At 32.2% G+C, this 17,673-nt stretch overlaps 1 protein-coding gene across 1 annotated transcript in view; it reads left to right on the top strand.

Moving 5' to 3' along the window:
- Window positions 1-17,673, top strand: part of LOC115411714 (cadherin-7-like) — a 110,845-nt gene that overhangs the window by 20,256 nt on the left and 72,916 nt on the right. The window contains exon 4 of the mRNA XM_030123929.1: window positions 3,136-3,257. Coding sequence (XP_029979789.1) covers window positions 3,136-3,257 — 122 coding nt within the window. The remainder of the gene's footprint in view (window positions 1-3,135; window positions 3,258-17,673) is intronic.

The following is a 17,673-nucleotide window of genomic DNA, read 5'->3' as shown; positions in this document are numbered from 1 at the left end:
CAGCACATTTAACAATTTTTCTGCCTGTTCCTCAGTGTTTAGTGTCTTTGTAAATCTGATCCATAATGCACATGGACAAATGATGAGTTGAGGAATAAATCAATAAAATTGCACTAAATTTTGTTACGTTTTTTAAGTTAAATTTCAGTTTTTTTAGTTTTTTTTTTTTTTTTTTTGGATAATTTATAAAAGTATTTTCATAATTTAATGGGGTTTTTTACACTAAAACAAAAACGAAAATTTGGAATTGTCATTATTATAGGTTATTCTGTTATTTTTCTGGTTCTGCCCACTGCAGATCAAATTTAGCTGAATGTGGCCCCTGAACTAAAATGAGTTTGACACCCCTGGCCTATGGTGTCAGTGTTAACTGTCCTCATGTGGGCGGTAGGGGTGTAACGGTGGATTTGTTTGTACATAATCGTTTCAGTTCTGGGCCTTCGATACTATACAGGGTACCGAATGAATACATTAACGCAAACACTGGAGAAGCAGGGTGGATGCAAGCAGAACCAAGGTTATTATCGTTAACAAATAACTAACGAAATGACGAAAACTAAAATTGTAAAAACATTTTCGTTAACTGAAATAAATTTAAAAAAACTATAATTAAAAGAAAAAAACGATAACTAACTGAAACTGTATTGTGTGCTTACAAAACTAACTAAACATATAAAAATGATGGATAAAATTCCCTTCGTTTTCGTCTTTGCCAATGACAGATTGATACGAAATCGATTTATTTCCCTCGAGCAATTTTAGCTGCTGATACCATATGATATTTAACGGTTCGTCACTTTTCGTCACTTGTTTTCAGTCGTCTTCTGGTCCCTACTCTACCTGGAAACATGGAAACTAAAGTTGAGAGAAAGCAGCAGAGTCCTGTCTGGGATTTATTTGAATGTGACGGTGAAGAAGAGAAAAGATATAAAAAACTAAACTAAAACTAAGCATTTAGAAAATAACGAAAAGGAATGAAAACTAGTAAATCTGCTCTAAAAACAAATTAAAACTAACTGAATTAGAGAAAAAAAAAGTCAAACTAAATGAAACTAAACTATAATGAAAAATCCAAAACTCTTATAACCTTGAGCAGAACCCATGTGCAGGATTTCTCCTATATACATTCTGCAGTTGTGCAGCTGCTGAATTGTCAAAAAAAAAAACTTTATTCTGAGGCTGGGACACCGATAAGAGGGGTAAACATGACAACAGAGAATATAGCAGAGGCATAGAGGCCGGGTCGAAGCGTGTTCAGGTTGACTTTTGGTTTTCTGTAGTTACGGAGTGCACCCCCCCCCCCCACACACACACACACACACCACACACACTGGTCTCAGACTTACTTTATTGTCATTCAATAGTGCACCATCAGTACCTTATTAAACAAAATTTCAGGTGCTTAGCTCACCACAGTGTCGGTTTATAAAAATAAATAAATACACACTTCACAAAATATAAAAATAATCTAAAATACTGTAAATACTTGAATGATATGTTTTAATGATGGGACTTTTGGCTCTTTGAAGGGAGCCGTTCACTGAAAAGAGTCGTTCAAAAGACTGGCTCTTTTTGTTTTTTGCATTATTTTGAAACACCAATGTTTTAATGACTAAATAGGCTACATGTGATGATTGACATTACATTTTAAAGGTGTTTAACCCTTTCATGCATGATTATGAGACCCTTAATCAAGATTTTTTTTCCTGAGTGTTTTTATTCCTCTTTAGGCATGAAAAAAACAACAACAACGTGATTGAAATTTTTTTTTTTAATCAACCTGTTTTTCATGGAGTTACAAAAATGTCCACTCAGCTACACCATGAATTTATTCTTGAAGCAAAGAAACATGTATTACTCACTTCATGGAGATAATATGCAAAAAATAAATATTAACAATTGATTTCCACTCAAGAACCAATCACGAACAGCAAAGTTACAATAATGGTATGAATTGCAGTTTATGAGTGTCCACTGTGTTGGTTGATATGGAACTAAAACAACAAAACCCATGAATATACAAGAGTAAAACTGTAGAGTAACTGTCCACTGTAGTGACCACTATGCATGAAAGGGTTAATTGGCGCGGGAGTAAATATTATCTTACCATAAAAATAATAGTTAGTTCAAATGTGTGGGCTAAATCCATGACATGAGAGGTGACATTAGGCAAATGCTGGAATTTGACCAAAAACATCAGGGTACATTATGTGGACTAGTCTGTAGCCTAAAAATGAAGAAGAAAATAAAACATTTTCTTATGAAATAACATTTTATTCTCCTCAAACAAAGAACAATAAATGTGTGTAAACATACGGAAAAAACTGCACAAAACACAACAGTGATTAATCACTGCAGTTACTTAAATACCTGAACTGTAGTGCAATTCTCAGAACAACAGTATGTTGGTAAATTGACAGGCAATCAGACACTCCCTCCTTAAAAAAAAAAAAAAAAAATTAACGGCTCTTTACAAAGACTCGGTTCCTGTCGTTCATTTCAAAGAGCCGTTCAAAAGATTCGATTTGTTCGTGAATGTCACATCACTAATATGTATAAAAATTTAGATAAAAAAATTTAAAAGACTAAAAACTAAAGTGCATAGTGCAATAAAGTGCTTCAGATTTATTGAAGCACTTTATTGCACTATGCACTTTAGTTTTTAGTCTTTTAGTCATTGTACCAAAAACGTATCGAACCGAAATGATTCTGTACTGTTACACCTCTAATGGGAGCTAATAAAACTGCAAAACAGGTCACATGTTGCTGCTATCCTTCATTTCATTTCATTATTCGTTTAACTTTTTCCTAAGGCTCATTGTTGTCGCTGTGTGACTTCCATTTCCATAGTTGTTTAAGGTTTGTTTTTTTTCACACGTGCAGATAAAAAAAAAAAAAAATCAGATGAACCTGTGTACATGCAATAATACATCAGAGTACTGGGGAGACATCTAGGTATTAATCGGATTTCTCATAATCAGATTACTGCTGTTATCGGATAAAGCCTATCAGATTATCCTGTTTACATGATCACTTGTATAATCTGATAACTCCAGAAATCACATCATGATGGGAGCACTGGTGTGCATGGAAACAGGCTGACTTCTCTCTTTCTTTCCTTCTCTTTTCTTTCAGAGGATCCAGCCCAAATTGGGAAAGGCATCACTGTCATCACGGTGCTGGACATAAACGATAACGCCCCAGTCTTTGCCATAGACTATGAAACTCTCCTCTGTGAACACACCATGCCAGGACAGGTAAGACCCAGAAACAGCTCTGCAGTTGGTCTGCTTTTCTTTTCCTTTTTCCCTCTCGCCTCCCATGCGCTTGAAGTTTGACTCACAAAGGGAGTCTGCAGGCTGTCGGAGCCATTAACCCTTTATAGGACACTCATTAAAATACTCTGAAATTTACATTTTCAACCTTAGTCTGTTATTGGACATCGTCATCTACCTCCTCATCAGTTGGCATGACAACAGTCTCCCTCCTCTTCCCATAGAACATCCAAACAGCACTTGCTAAAAAGTAAACACATGCAACAAAACAACTGTTATAAGGTTAAAAACAGACAAAAATCACCTGTATTCACTATTTACAGCAGGGGTGTCAAACTTATTTTAGTTCAGGGGCCACATTAAGCCAAACTTGATCTGAAGTGGGCTGGACCAGTGAAATAATAAGATAATAATGTATAAATCTCAACTCCAAATTTTCTTCTATGTTTTAGACTGAAAAAAGTAAAATTATGCAATGAAAATGTTTACATCTACCAAGAAAAAAATAAAGGAAGGTCCGCACAACTTGTGAGCTCCCAGACCATTTGTTCTGTGACGTTTCGGGCCGAGGCCCTTCATCAGACTGAGGACAGACAAACTTACACAGGTGTTTTATATGCAGCATGTAATCACAACACGTGACCTGCGATATACGTCATTTTGAAGTAACAGAAAAAAGTCTTTATATACATATATATATATATATATATATATATATATATATATATATATAATATATATATATATATATTATACATATATATATATATATATATAATATTATATATATTATATTATATATATATATATATATAGGGTGGGGAAGCAAAATTTACAATGAACATTTAGTTGTTTTTTCTCAGCGCACTACGTCAATTGTTTTGAAACCAAACATATATTGATGTCATAATCATACCTAACACTATTATCCATACCTTTTCAGAAACTTTTGCCCATATGAGTAATCAGGAAAGCAAACGTCAAAGAGTGTGTGATTTGCTGAATGCACTCGTCACACCAAAGGAGATTTCAAAAATAGTTGGAGTGTCCATAAAGACTGTTTAGAATGGAAAGAAGAGAATGACTATGAGCAAAACTATTACGAGAAAGTCTGGAGGATACTATTAAACAAGAATGGGAGAAGTTGTCACCCGAATATTTGAGGAACACTTGTGCAAGTTTCAGGAAGCGTGTGAAGGCAGTTATTGAGAAAGAAGGAGGACACATAGAATAAAAACATTTTCTATTATGTCAATTTTCTTGTGGCAAATAAATTCTCATGACTTTCAATAAACTAATTGGTCATACACTGTCTTTCAATCCCTGCCTCAAAATATTGTAAATTTTGCTTCCCCACCCTGTATACATATATATATATAATATATTATATATATTATATTATATATAATATATATATATATATATATATATACACACATATATATATATATAATATATATATATATATATATATATACACACACACATATTATATATATAATATATATTATACACACATATTATATATATATATATTATATATATATATTATATATCTACAGGGTGACCCAAAAAACAGGAATTTTTGAAGTGCGTATTGGCAGATATGAGCAAGTGGCAGTGCTGCGAGACAGTGACCTTGAGCAAGTAACCACACCCCATTTTAGTAACATTGGCGGCTGTGTGAGAATTGTTCGGTAACTGTGTGTTCTCAAGATTCGGTAATGTTCCCTGGCCCCTAGATCGCCAGATTTGTCCGTTTGTGATTTTTTTCTTGTGGGGCTATCTCAAGAGTAAAGTGTACACGACTCGACCAAGAACTCTGGATGAGTTAAAACAGAGAATTCAGGATGAAATTCACTGTATCCCAGCTGAGATGTTGCAGCGGTCAATGAGGAATCTCAACAGCAGATTTCAAGAATGCATTCGTATAGGAGGACGCCATCTACAGGAAGTAATTTTTAAAAATGAAAATTCCATTATTGTTTCTTAAATGGCATGGTTTAAGGTTTCAATTACTATGAATAAAATATTTCCTTCCATCACTCTTGGTTTTATTGGATTGTTTAAAAAGTTCCCGTTTTTTTGTGTCACCCTGTATACAGATCACATAAGTCAAATGACATCTACAAACAATATGTATACTGTGTCAACACATTTGTATCCAATTTAATAACTTACTAACAACTTAAGATGGAATTAACTTATACAACATATATTACATATACATATACATACCAGTTAAGAAAAATAAAAACAAATATTTGTAATGTTTGCGGGAAGGATAAAAGTTTAACTGATGTCATTTGTTCTGAATCCCTCAGCTGAGGTTTCATTGTCATGTTTCAGTCACTGCAGGTGTGTGTCTTACACAGGATTGGCCCCATATTTAAAGTCTGACCAAAAATAGTCACTTTCCAATAAAGGGTGAAAAGACTTTGTTGTGCCCTCCAAACCAGTTCACTGTGGAACATATCTACTTCACAGCTCGAGGTCATTCCAGGGTGGAGACATCATTAATACGAGACACTGACTTAGGATTTCATAGCAGGTGTTATCATCGTTAGAAATGTTCTTCTCATTCTATACTGTCACAGACGACTAAATTAATGATGGAGCTTGACTCGGCTCGTGTTCTTAATCCACAACAATATCACAGCGTAATGTGATATCTCATACTGCGATGGAGTGGTGTTCAGCTGCAGTTTGACTTTCCTTCTGAAGCCCCCTGTAATTACACCGATACCACAGAGGGCAGCAGGGCACAAATAGATCATACCATCACATACAGGAAGAGGAGAGATTTTTAGGGTTTAGAAATGTAGTATAGAGCAGGGGTGTCAAACCTCATCTTAGTTCAGGGGCCACATTTGGCAAAATCTGATCTGCAAGTGGGCCGAACCAGTAAAATAATAACATAATAATATATAATAATGTCAACTCCAACCTTTTCTCTGTGTTTTAGAGCAAAACACAGTAAATTTACCTTATGAAAAGGTTTACATCTACAAACTACCTTTCAAAAGATGTGAATAACATAAACAAACTGAAAAGATAATTGTAATTTTAACAATATTCTGCCTCAGTTATCATTTACACATGTACAATTAGAACTTACAGGATGGGGGAAGCAAAATTTACAATATTTGAGGCAGGGATTGAAAGACAGTGTATGACCAATTAGTTTATTGAAAGTCATGAGAATTTATTTGCCACAAGAAAACTGACATAATAGAAAATGTTTTTATTCTATGTGTCCTCCTTCTTTCTCAATAACTGCCTTCACACGCTTCCTGAAACTTGCGCAAGTGTTCCTCAAATATTTGGGGTGACAACTTCTCCCATTCTTCTTTAATAGTATCTTCCAGACTTTCTCATAATAGTTTTGCTCATAGTCATTCTCTTCTTTCCATTATAAACAGTCTTTATGGACACTCCAACTATTTTTGAAATCTCCTTGGTGTGACGAGTGCATTCAGCAAATCACACACTCTATGACGTTTGCTTTCCTGATTACTCATATGGGCAAAAGTTTCTGAAAAGGTATGGATAATAGTGTTAGGTATGATTATGACATCAATATATGTTTGGTTTCAAAACAATTGACGTAGTGCCTGCTGAGAAAAAACAACTAAATGTTCATTGTAATTTTGCTTCCCCACCCTGTACAGATCACAGTGGATCTAAAATACACAAAACATCCTGTTAAAATTGTACTTACTTCTCTTAAGACATTTCAGGTTGTTCATATTTGTTCAGGTTATTCACATTTTTTGCAAAATTATACTTTTTTTTTTAGTGGAAAAACATGAAAATATGTATATTTACAAACAAAAAAATTTGTAGTTGTCATTATTTTTATGTTATTATAATAGTATTTTACTGAATCCTGCCCACTTGAGATTGAATTTTGGAACCTGAACTAAAAGGATTGTTAATATCTTATTTTTGCATTTCACAAATTCATTCCAAGGGCCGGATTGGACCCTTTGGCGGGCCAGATTTGGCCCCTCGGGCCACATGTTTGACACCTGTGGTATAGAGGGAACACACACATACACACGTTTAGCATTTGGCCTCATGTTGCTAAATGACTTGTGCATCTGCAGCTGCAATCCGTCTGCTCCTGGCATTTGGGAAAATACAATCAGAGGCGAAGGGGTAAAGGAGGCGTGTAGACGTGAATATGTACAATTGATCAGAATGATGCATTGTATTGCAAATGGCTATTAGGCCCTTTTAAATATGTTATTTGCATTCATATTTTGGAGTTGTTTGTCACTGTGCTCAGGGGAGGGTGAACAAAAATAGCAAATGATTCATTTGCGAAAATGAGGGACTATATTTCATGTGGTGCGTTTTTCTGTTCTTTGTGCATGATGCTTGACCACCGTGATTTTTTTTGTTTGTTTTGTTTTGTTTTGTTTTTTTCCTCTCAGTGAACTTCCAGAGCCTTGAGGTAGAGTGTTCTGTTGCCGCGTTTTTATGCTCGCCCCTCTCTTTGTTTGTTTCAGAAATAAAAGCGGGGGGGGGTTCAGCAAATTAACCCAACTAGAGGTATTTAGGAACATGGCTAAATTTAAATTGTATTCATCAGATTTTTTGCCTCAGGGTAATAGAGTATTTGTTGGAATAAACATTTCCTCTATATTAGCTGCCATCATTATTGAAAAACTCCCCACTCCCTGCAAGAGCTGTATGTTTATTTTTGGTTAATGATACTGCCACTTATCTTCAGATGATTGTCGATGCACAGTGCTATTAAAATCGGGACCAACAAAAGCAGTAATATATCACCCATCAATACAACCTGACAGATCTCAACAGATAATTTACAAAATACATTGCTCCCCACTAGCGGCTGATAAATTACAGCGCAGAGACTATGACAATACTGAAACAAAGTCATTCTGCTACAATCAAACTGGCCCCCAGGACATAGTAACAGCCATGGTCCATGACAGCATCATCAGCAGGAAAAGGTACAGCAATCTGTAATTACTCAGCTGAAGCAGACAGATTGCTTACTCAATGCAGGTGATAGCTGAGCTGTGAGGTCCCCCTCTAGGTGTAGCTAGGAGCTACTCTGCTGTAAAGTGAGGAGCTGTTGGTGTCAGAAGGATTCTGTGCTGGTCTACCAATCAAAAAAAAAAAAAAAAAAAGATGCATTCATATTCTGTCCTGTATAATCGGAATGTGATTCAGTCATAAAATAAGCCACTATTGCTAGGAGCCAGCTTAAGTCTAAATGGACTGGACTGTTTTTTTTTTTTTTACTAAAAAGGGTAGATGGACAGCCTCAATACATTATTATTTGCCCTCTCACAACTATTAATGGTAGAAAGATGAAGGATACCTCGTTTTGCAGGAAATAATGAGCACTTTTAGATGCGTGATTGAAAAAAATGTTTTAACCTAATTTTCTGGCTTAAAAATAGTATTAAAAAAAAAAAAAAAAAAAAAACTCGTAATGGATGGATAGAAAATGAACATCTGTTTTGACCACTTTATAAAACCTGCCTTAAAGTGCAGTTCCGGTTTTTTAGGAAACTGTAAAATCTTTACTGTTGGTCCTTTAGGGTGTCTGTTTTTCAAAACAGTAAACAGTTTTACTAAGTGTTTCTGTGACGGAAGGACAAGGGAGAAGAATTACAAGTTTCAGCTGATTATTCAGCATATTTATTAGTATATACATTCATATAATGTCTACAAAGTCAAATACTGTAATAAACTAATTTAATACACTTTAACATATTTATCTCAGTTTATTTGATATTTGTAACCACGGTAAACAAGAGAAGCAAAAGGTTTTTAAATGGACCTTACAACTTATCATAAATAATATAGGTCCAATAGAAGAGGATGATAGATAGATAGATAGATAGATAGATAGATAGATAGATAGATAGATAGATAGATAGATAGATAGATAGATAGATAGATAGATAGATTTAGATAGATAGATAGATAGATAGATAGATAGATAGATAGATAGATAGATAGATAGATAGATAGATACTTTATTGATCCTTTGCAGGAAACACACTGACCCATCCAAACAGACAACCAACATTAGAAACACAAAGTAAGAATAAAAGATAAATGAAATATATAATTTGTACATTAAAAGTAAGGTTAAAAAAAAGGATAAAACACCTGTTGATGCCTTCAGGCCAGCGTTACCATGCTCCTCAGAGGAGAACCAACAGATATTCAAAATCTTTATTCCCTCAGCTATCACACTTTTAAACTCTGACAGCAGTCATTTTAGTCATTTTATATGATTTTTTTTGGTTACCAGAACCAGTAGGGTCTTTTAGTTCTTTTAGTCTGCATTGGTATTTATTGCTTTATTGTTGATTATTTAAATGCATTTATTCGTAGTTGCTTTCAGTGATCCTGTATTTGTGCACTGATTTATTTATGTTTTGTCAGATTGCACGTTGATGAGGCTGATGTCTGTGGTAAGCTGCAAATGAATTGCCGTATGGGATAAATAAAGTTTTTCTGAATCTGAATCTGAATGTAAGTATGCACAGCATACAATAATTTATTGCTCAGCAATATTAAAAAGTCTGATGGCAGCTGGCATCAAGTTCCGCTTTGAATTGCACTGATGGACAAAGATTGCAAACATAAAGATATGCTGAATATAATGCCATCTAAGTATTTTGAAAAACATTTTTCTAAAAATACAACTTGTGCCAGACACTAGAGGTCATGTACTTTTAAAATATATAAGTCTTCAAAAGGTGCTCTTAAATGTATGTTTTGATCTAGATGGTACCTTTCCCTTGGTTGGCCCAAAAGCTTATGCCACGTTTCCACAACGTGGAACTGGCTCGACTTGACTCGGGTACCAGGTCCTATTCCTGGAGACCGTTTCCATTACAGCATACTACCGATTTTGCATTACCTGGTCGTCATAGCGATGTGGCGGGTTACTTCCATGTCGTCTGCTCAGAGTTGCTAATAAACTCACTCGTTGCGTGTCGTCGCGTTAAGCTCATGCTGAATTTTTACGTCGGCCACCAAAGACTGAATCTCCTGACTGAATGGTGCAGTTTAACAGACTGTCATCATGTGGATTGACCTACCGCTATATTTACTGTAAACTTCCATATCTGTTTTTTGTAAAACGGTGGGTCACAGAGACGACTCTCTGACCAGTCAGTGGTCTGCAGTGTTTACACGTCACGTTTTAGTATCTGGTCCCCAGTCTTGGAACCTCGGCGGAGGTGATACCAAAAAACTAGTATCGGGTATCAGATTCCAGGTCCTTTTTCATAATGGAAATGCAAAAAGGCTGAGTCGAGTCGAGTCAAGCCATGTAGTGGAAATGCAACATTAGAAAATATGCTGTGAGTCCATTTGACCATGTTTCCAGAACAGCTTTTTTTTTTTCCAGATCTTTCAAAATCTAGCAATCATATACAATTTACTGCATAGTATAATATTTACAAAACAACTTCTTTTCCAGCTTCTAGTACAGGGGTGAGTGAAATTACCATAATGGCCCAATAAAACCTATAAAGCACAGTGTCTCAGGTTTCAGAAACTATTGGAATTTTCCAGTCGTACAAACAGTGAAAAAGCTCCAGCCATCCAAACTGTATATGCACAGGGTGTGTCAGTGATGACACGTCAGGTTTTAAAGAGTTAACATGCTAATAGTCAAGACTCGAATACAAAAAAAAAAATCTGCGCAGTTTTGTGTGGATTTTTTTTTTCTATTTTTTTCTAATTTTTATTCAACTGGAGTGAAATGTTGCATCCTAGAGACATCCTAGTAGAATTAAAAATAGGTATTGCTTCCCCTTGTACCCAAAGACATTCACACAGGCAATTAGTTAGAAGGTCAGTCAGTTAATTGGGAAGTTACTTTTAGTCTTTCAGTTGGAAGTTGCCTTTGCTTCATCACACATAGCACAAACACAAGGCAACTGAACCAATACAACACGAGCAGACGTATTAAATCATTATAAAACATGGAGGCAGACTTTGTTCAATGAGCCATAAGGAGGCTGAACACTCGGTTCTGTTATTTCCTGTATGTCTGTGGGCGTTTCACACCTGAAAGTCTGGACCAAGGTCTAAACCAACACTCATCTTTTTTAAAAATTTTATATCCTATAATATACACTGAACAAATATATAAAAGCAACACTTTTGTTTTTGCTCCCATTTTTCATGAGTTGAATTCAAAGATCATTTTAGAGTGGCCTTTTAGTGTGGCCAGCCTAAAGCACACCTGTGCAATAACCATGTTGTTTAATCAGCATCTTCATACGCCACACCTGGGAGGTGGATGGATTATCTCAGCAAACAACAAGTGCTCACTAATACAGATTTAGACACAATTGTGAACATATTTGAGAGAAATAGGCCTTTTTTGAACAAAGAAAAAGTCTTAGAGTTAAGCTCAGGAAAAATGGGAGGAAAAACAAAAGTGTTACGTTTATATTTTTGTTCATTGTATATAACATATAATTATAATGTACTGTTTATATCCTTATTTGTTGTCTATATCTCTCATCTGTAGTATAGGGTTAGCGTTTTGTATAAATCAGTAGTTTTTGTAGTACTTCAGTATATGCATATGTAGGGCTGTGCAATTAATCGAAATTCAATTACAATTTCGATTATTACACGCAACGATTACAAAAATTATGTAATCGAGAAAAAACGATTATTAATTTTGAGTTGTTTTAATTCACGCGCACGCAAGCTACCATGAGCTGCTCTGCCCCGCCCCCCCTCTAAGCTACTGCTGCCTGCTAGCCGGCAGGTCCACCCCAAGAGGAAAGTTGTACCTAGCGGTCTGGAGAAACAGCAGGAGAATCCCAGCAGAAGTGCTTGGTAAACAAAAAAGGCAAGTCACATTCAATTGTATGGAATCACTTTGGGTTTGATGAAGAAGACGAAGAGCAAAAACACATCACGTGCAAAAAGTGTTTCGTAGTTGTGTCCGCACCGACCGCTAACACAACAAACCTTTTTTAACCATTTAAAGTTTAACCACCCCCACCTTTATCGTAATCTTATGAAAAACTAAAACGCATAAAAACAACTTCGTCCGCAATGCAATCTTCAGTCTCCGAATCTCTTTACGCTGCAACTCCCGTATTAACCTAACCCTAACCCGTATAACCCTAACGTGCGTATTCTAGATGGCGGATGTATACAGAAGGCCTGAACTGAAACCTCACGGCACGCCACTGAATTTACTGTTTCATACTACATTGAACATACTTGAATTTATAATTTGCACTTTACGTGAGTTTTTTTTTTTTTTTTTTTTTTTATTGCTACAGTTCTATTGCAAGTCTATAGCAGTTTAATTCCAGTGCACTATTTATTTACAAAAGGAAACATACTTGAATTACAGTATACTTATTTGCATTCAAAGATTTTTTTGTTTCATACAAAAGTGAACATACTTTGTTTTAGTGGTTAAAAGCTTTATTTATGTTTAAAGAGTATATTTTACATTGTTTTGCAAGAAAAAATAAACAACTTTAAGGTTAACAAATAATCGTTTTTAATAATCATGATTTCAATTATTTCTAAAATAGTCGTAATTATTTTTTTTTTTTCTATAATCGAGCAGCCCTATGTATATGTAATATTTTATCTTGTAGCTTTCATACATTCCTTACATTTTTCTGTATTTGGTGTAATATTTTATACAGTCCTTTTTGCACTAATTGTTTTTGCTGCTAAACAGAACAGAGCTATTACAGGAATTTTTGTTGTTCCTGTGACAGTGACAATTAAGTTCTATTCTATTCTATTCTATTCTATTCTATTCTATATTCTGTCATCTTCGTTTTCATACTAGCTGATTCATGTACCTTCCTGATATGTGGCATAGAGTCATTTATAGACAGCTGTGTGTCTTGTGTTGTATATTTAGTTTATTTTATTAACTCTTTCATCTACCATTTGTTATTTTGCTTAAATTAAGCAAAAAAAAAAAAAAAAAAATCTGCCAGTGGAATAAGTGAAAATTACCTCGGTAAAATTTCTTGAAATAAGATTTTCCAGATCTAATGTCTAAAAATAAGTTATTATATCTCACTGAAAAGTTACTCTTTAGGTGATTATGTCTTATTTTACTTGGTAAGATTTTGATTTTTGCAGTGTAATAATGAGGATGTTGGCACTCGCCTGTAAATGTATGAGTAGTAAAACATGTCTGATTTGTAACAGGCTTTGATTAATGTTATGGTGATGACAGCAACTTTTATGAGTCATATTCATCATTACAACAACTATGTTTGTCAAGAAGGACGCCATGTGTTAAGACATGCATAGACATGAATGTAGACTTTTTTGACTGCATTATTAAATTAAAATTAGGTATAATAAATGTAGACTTTTTTTGACGCTGCGTTATTAAAATTAGGTATAATAAATGTAGACTTTTTTTGACGCTGCGTTATTAAAATTAGGTATAATAAATGTAGACTTTTTTTTTTGACTCTACGTTATTAAATTAAAATTAGGTATAATAAATGTAGACTTTTTTTGACTATGCGTTATTAAATTAAAATTAGGTATAATAAATGTAGACTTTTTTTTGAGTGCGTTATTAAATTAAAATTAGGAATAATAAATGCAGACTTTTTTTGACTATGCATTATTAAATTAAAATTAGGTATAATAAATGTAGACTTTTTTTTGAGTGCGTTATTAAATTAAAATTAGGTATAATAAATGCAGACTTTTTTTGACTGTGCATTATTAAATTAAAATTAGGTATAATAAATGTAGACTTTTTTTGACTATGCATTATTAAATTAAAATTAGGTATAATAAATGCAGACTTTTTTTGACTATGCATTATTAAATTAAAATTAGGTATAATAAATGTAGACTTTTTTTGACGCTGCGTTATTAAAATTAGGTTTAATAAATGTAGACTTTTTTTTTTACTCTACGTTATTAAATTAAAATTAGGTATAATAAATGTAGACTTTTTTTTTGACTCTACGTTATTAAATTAAAATTAGGTATAATAAATGCAGACTTTTTTTGACTATGTATTATTAAATTAAAATTAGGTATAATAAATGTAGACTTTTTTTTTTGACTCTACGTTATTAAATTAAAATTAGGTATAATAAATGCAGACTTTTTTTGACTATGCGTTATTAAATTAAAATTAGGTATAATAAATGTAGACTTTTTTTGACGCTGCGTTATTAAAATTAGGTATAATAAATGTAGACTTTTTTTTTTTACTCTACGTTATTAAATTAAAATTAGGTATAATAAATGTAGACTTTTTTTGACTATGCGTTTTTAAATTAAAATTAGGTATAATAAATGTAGACTTTTTTTTGAGTGCGTTATTAAATTAAAATTAGGTATAATAAATGCAGACTTTTTTTGACTGTGCATTATTAAATTAAAATTAGGTATAATAAATGTAGACTTTTTTTGACTATGCATTATTAAATTAAAATTAGGTATAATAAATGCAGACTTTTTTTGACTATGCATTATTAAATTAAAATTAGGTATAATAAATGTAGACTTTTCTTGACGCTGCGTTATTAAAATTAGGTATAATAAATGCAGACTTTTTTTGACTATGCATTATTAAATTAAAATTAGGTATAATAAATGTAGACTTTTTTTGACGCTGCGTTATTAAAATTAGGTATAATAAATGTAGACTTTTTTTTTGACTCTACGTTATTAAATTAAAATTAGGTATAATAAATGCAGACTTTTTTTGACTATGTATTATTAAATTAAAATTAGGTATAATAAATGTAGACTTTTTTTTTTGACTCTACGTTATTAAATTAAAATTAGGTATAATAAATGCAGACTTTTTTTGACTATGCGTTATTAAATTAAAATTAGGTATAATAAATGTAGACTTTTTTTGACGCTGCGTTATTAAAATTAGGTATAATAAATGTAGACTTTTTTTTTTACTCTACGTTATTAAATTAAAATTAGGTATAATAAATGTAGACTTTTTTTGACTATGCGTTATTAAATTAAAATTAGGTATAATAAATGTAGACTTTTTTTTGAGTGCGTTATTAAATTAAAATTAGGTATAATAAATGCAGACTTTTTTTGACTATGCATTATTAAATTAAAATTAGGTATAATAAATGTAGACTTTTTTTGACGCTGCGTTATTAAAATTAGGTATAATAAAGGCAGACTTTTTTTGACTATGCATTATTAAATTAAAATTAGGTATAATAAATGTAGACTTTTTTTGACGCTGCGTTATTAAATTAGGTATAATAAATGCAGACTTTTTTGACTATGCATTATTAAATTAAAATTAGGTATAATAAATGTAGACTTTTTTTGACGCTGTGTTATTAAAATTAGGTATAATAAATGTAGACTTTTTTTTTGACTCTACGTTATTAAATTAAATTAGGTATAATAAATGTAGACTTTTTTTGACGCTGCGTTATTAAAATTAGGTATAATAAATGTAGACTTTTTTTTTGACTCTACGTTATTAAATTAAAATTAGGTATAATAAATGCAGACTTTTTTTGACTATGTATTATTAAATTAAAATTAGGTATAATAAATGTAGACTTTTTTTTTTGACTCTACGTTATTAAATAAAAATTAGGTATAATAAATGCAGACTTTTTTTGACTATGCGTTATTAAATTAAAATTAGGTATAATAAATGTAGACTTTTTTTGACGCTGCGTTATTAAAATTAGGTATAATAAATGTAGACTTTTTTTTTGACTCTACGTTATTAAATTAAAATTAGGTATAATAAATGCAGACTTTTTTTGACTATGCGTTATTAAATTAAAATTAGGTATAATAAATGTAGACTTTTTTTGACGCTGCGTTATTAAAATTAGGTATAATAAATGTAGACTTTTTTTGACGCTGCGTTATTAAAATTAGGTATAATAAATGTAGACTTTTTTTTTTTTGACGCTACGTTATTAAATTAAAATTAGGTATAATAAATGCAGACTTTGTTTGACTATGCATTATTAAATTAAAATTAGGTATAATAAATGTAGACTTTTTTTGACTTTGCGTTATTAAAATTAGGTATAATAAATGTAGACTTTTTTTGACTTTGCGTTATTAAATTAAAATTAGGTATAATAAATGTAGACTTTTTTTGACTGCGTAATTAAATTAAAATTAGGTGTAATAAATGTAGACTTTTTTTTTTGACGCTATGTTATTAAATTAAAATTAGGTATAATAAATGTAGACTTTTTTTTTTGACGCTATGTTATTAAATTAAAATTAGGTATAATAAATGTAGACTTTTTTTGACTATGCATTATTAAATTAAAATTAGGTATAATAAATGCAGACTTTTTTTGACTATGCATTATTAAATTAAAATTAGGTATAATAAATGTAGACTTTTTTTGACTATGCATTATTAAATTAAAATTAGGTATAATAAATGCAGACTTTTTTTGACTTTGCGTTATTAAATTAAAATTAGGTATAATAAATGCAGACTTTTTTTGACTATGCATTATTAAATTAAAATTAGGTATAATAAATGCAGACTTTTTTTGACTTTGCGTTATTAAATTAAAATGAGGTATAATAGGCAGATAGTTCACTCAGATTTATTGTGCATTTGATAAAGAAGTTCAGAATTATTACAGAAATGTAACATTTATTGTCACTTATGGTGATGAGTATGTTATGAGTATGTTTCTTTATCAGTAGTAGAATTTATCACATCTGAAATAGTGTTTCCCTCCAGCCTGGTGGGTGTCGGGTAGGGGGGAGTTCATAAACCCCACTGGTGTCTGAGTATAAACAAAGAAGCAAAAACGTCAGCGTGTGCACCACTCAGCTGCAGGCTTTACTCTGTCGTACATGTAAAACATTCATCCAACAACTTCAGAAAGATGACAAAGTGCACCATGCAAAGTACAGCAGTTTCCTGTATAAACATCTGATGTCACAGTTACACAAAACCCATTTTTAGTCCATCTGGAACATCTTTAAACATATTAGCACAATAGAGAAATTAATAATAATAATAATAATAATAATAATAATAATAATAATAATAATAATAATAATAGTGAAAACAACTGACCTTAAAGGAGTGATATTTTGCTTTTTTAAATGGAATTATGCATTTTCAAACATTTCCCTGTGGTCTACATAAACTGTAAATGCTCTGCTTGGGTCTGAATTCTTCATTAACCCTCCGGTATCCCATCCAGCAAGGCCCTTACTAAGCACCAAGTGTGCATTTTTGGCACACAAAAAATTTTCATACAGTTCGTTTTTAATTCTTTTACACTTTTTTTCTATTTCATCAACTTGAGCGTAAAGAAAAATACCAAATACTCAATAATTGTCAGATTTTTTTTAATCCTTTAAATGCCATGTTTGATGC

The sequence above is a fragment of the Sphaeramia orbicularis genome, chromosome 20 (assembly GCF_902148855.1).
Source record: "Sphaeramia orbicularis chromosome 20, fSphaOr1.1, whole genome shotgun sequence".
NCBI lineage: Eukaryota > Metazoa > Chordata > Actinopteri > Kurtiformes > Apogonidae > Sphaeramia > Sphaeramia orbicularis.
This window is presented reverse-complemented; position numbering and strand designations above follow the sequence as displayed.